General features: G+C 47.7%; 1 protein-coding gene across 1 annotated transcript; it reads right to left on the bottom strand.

Annotated features, from left to right (window-relative positions):
- Nucleotides 1-576: 576 nt before the first annotated feature.
- On the bottom strand, nucleotides 577-1194 carry LOC138514769 (uncharacterized). The gene has a single exon (XM_069630148.1). The coding sequence runs from the start codon at nucleotides 1192-1194 to the stop codon at nucleotides 577-579; it is 618 nt and encodes a 205-aa protein (XP_069486249.1).
- Nucleotides 1195-2794: the final 1600 nt, after the last annotated feature.

Genomic DNA, 2794 nt, shown 5'->3' with positions numbered 1-2794 from the left:
GGGCACGCTGCAGCACACGCCCACAGCCCCTGCATTTTCATTATTTTCTGTTATTATATGTAAGTTCACTAGTGCATTTTGTGGCAAGCTTCCCTGGATGGATGAATGGATGACTCCTCTATGTTCATTATTGATGTTTATATCCATGAGAATGCCTCTATCAGGCGCTTAGAAGTGGCATCTGGGCAATAGCGCGTCTCTTACCAAAACCTCTTAAAACAATAACCAGTGGATGGGTGACTGGTGCCTGGGTACGCGGCCACATGGATAGCGAGTTCATGTGTGGGTGAACGCATGGATGCATGGCAAGTTTCTATGCATGGAGGGGGCGATTGTTTGTGTTGGTGTGTGGCTGGTGCATGGATAATGGGATATGAATGTGTTTGCATTGTGTGTAGGGGAACATCACGTCAGACGGGGGCAGGGGTGCCCTGGTCTACAGGGAACTCTGGAGATGTCCCGCTAGGCCTCTGCACTCTGGGCCTCTTTTGTGTGATTATCTATTTTATTTTCCAAATGTTCTTATAAAGAGTTTGGGACGTGCTCAAAATGTGTAATATGGGCTCAGTTTGAAAATTATTTCCAAGGTCTCTTAACACTGCTCTCTGTCCTCTGCTCTGTCCTCTCAACACTGCTCTCTGTCCTCTGCTCTGTGCTCTTAATGTTGCTCTCTGTCCTCTGCTCTGTGCTCTTAATGGTGCTCTCTGTCCTCTGTTCGGTCCTTTTAACGCTGCTCTCAGTCCTCTGTTCGGTCCTTTTAACGCTGCTCTCAGTCCTCTGTTCTGTCCTTATAACACTGCTCTCAGTCCTCTGTTCTGTCCTTATAACGCTGCTCTCAGTCCTCTGTTCGGTCCTTTTAATGCTGCTCTCAGTCCTCTGTTCGGTCCTTTTAACGCTGCTCTCAGTCCTCTGTTCTGTCCTTTTAACGCTGCTCTCAGTCCTCTGTTCTGTCCTTATAACGCTGCTCTCAGTCCTCTGTCCTGTGCTCTGTGATTTTAATGCTGCTTTGTGCTCTGCTCTTAATGCTGCTCTCTGTCCTTTGTTCCTAACGCTGCTCTCTGTCCTCTGTCCTGTGCTCTGTGATTTTAATGCTGCTCTCTGTCCTCTGCTCTGAACGCTGCTCTCCGTCTTCTGTTCTGTGCACTTAACGCTGCTCTGTGCCCTGTACCATGCTTTCTGTCCTCTGCTCGTCATGCTGCTCTTTGTCCTCCGTTCTGTGCTCTTAATCTCTGTCCTCTTAACACTGCACTCTGTCCTCTGCTCTGTGCTCTTAATGTTGCTCTCTGTCCTCCATTCTGTGCTTTTAATGCTGCTCTCTGTCCTCTTCTCTTAATGCTACTCTCCGTCCTCTTCTCTGTGCTTTTAATGCTGCTCTCTGTCCTCTGCTCTTAATGCTACTCTCTGTCCTCTGCTCTTAACACTGCTCTGTCCTCTGCTCTTAATGCTACTCTCTGTCCTCTGCTCTTAACACTGCTCTCTGTCCTCTGCTCTTAATGCTACTCTCTGTCTTCTGCTCTTAACGCTGCTCTCTGTCCTCTGCTCTGTGCTTTTAACACTACTCTCTATCCTCTGCCCTCTGCTTTTAACGCTGCTCTTAGTCCTCTGCTCTGTGAATTTAATGCTGCTCTGTGCTCTGCTCTTAATGCTGCTCTCTGTGCTCTGCTCTTAATGCTGCTCTCTGCCCTCTGTACTTAATGCTGCTCTGTACCATGCTTTCTGTCCTCTGCTCTTAATGCTGCTCTCTGTCCTCTGCTCTGTGCTTTTAATGCTGCTCTCTGTCCACTGCTCTGTGATCATAATGCTCGTCTTTCTCCTTTTCTCTGTGCTTTTAACGCCGCTCTCTGTCCTCTGCTCTGTTATCTTAATGCTCCTCTTTGTGCTTTGCTCTGTGCCTTTAAGGCTGCTCTCTGTTCTGTGCTTTCAATGGTGCTCTCTGTCCTCTGCTCTTAATCCTCCTCTCTGTCCTCTGATATGTGCTTTTAATGCTGCTCTCAGTCCTCTGTCCTGTGCTCTGTGATTTTAATACTGCTCTCTGTCCTCGGCTCCTAATGCTGGCCTCAAAATTTGTAATATGGGCTCAGTTTGAAAATTATTTCCAAGGTCTCTTAACTTTGCTCTCTGTCCTCTGTTCGGTCCTTTTAATGCTGCTCTCAGTCGTCTGTTCTGTCCTTTTAACGCTGCTCTCTGTCCTCTGCTCTGTGATTTTAATGCTGCTCTCTCCTCTGTTCTTAATGTTGCTCTCTGTCCTCTTAACACTGCTCTACGCTTGTAATGCTGCTCTCTGTCCTCTGCTCTTAACGCTGCTCTCAGTACTCTGTCCTGTGCTCTGTGATTTTAATGCTGCTCTCTCTCCTCTGCTCTAAATGCTGCTCTTTGTCAACTGTCCTGTGCTCTGTGATTTTAATGCTGCTCTCCGTCCTCTGTTCTGTGCACTTAACGCTGCTCTGTGCCCTGTACCATGCTTTCTGTCCTCTGCTCGTCATGCTGCTCTTTGTCCTCCGTTCTGTGCTCTTAATCTCTGTCCTCTTAACACTGCACTCTGTCCTCTGCTCTGTGCTCTTAATGTTGCTCTCTGTCCTCCATTCTGTGCTTTTAATGCTGCTCTCTGTCCTCTGCTCTTAATGCTACTCTCCGTCCTCTTCTCTGTGCTTTTAATGCTGCTCTCTGTCCTCTGCTCTTAATGCTACTCTCTGTCCTCTGCTCTTAACACTGCTCTGTCCTCTGCTCTTAATGCTACTCTCTGTCCTCTGCTCTTAACACTGCTCTCTGTCCTCTGCTCTTAATGCTACTCTCT

This window comes from Ambystoma mexicanum, chromosome 12, assembly GCF_040938575.1.
Source record: "Ambystoma mexicanum isolate Mex_15411 chromosome 12, UKY_AmexF1_1, whole genome shotgun sequence".
Classification (NCBI taxonomy): Eukaryota; Metazoa; Chordata; class Amphibia; order Caudata; family Ambystomatidae; genus Ambystoma; species Ambystoma mexicanum.
This window is presented reverse-complemented; position numbering and strand designations above follow the sequence as displayed.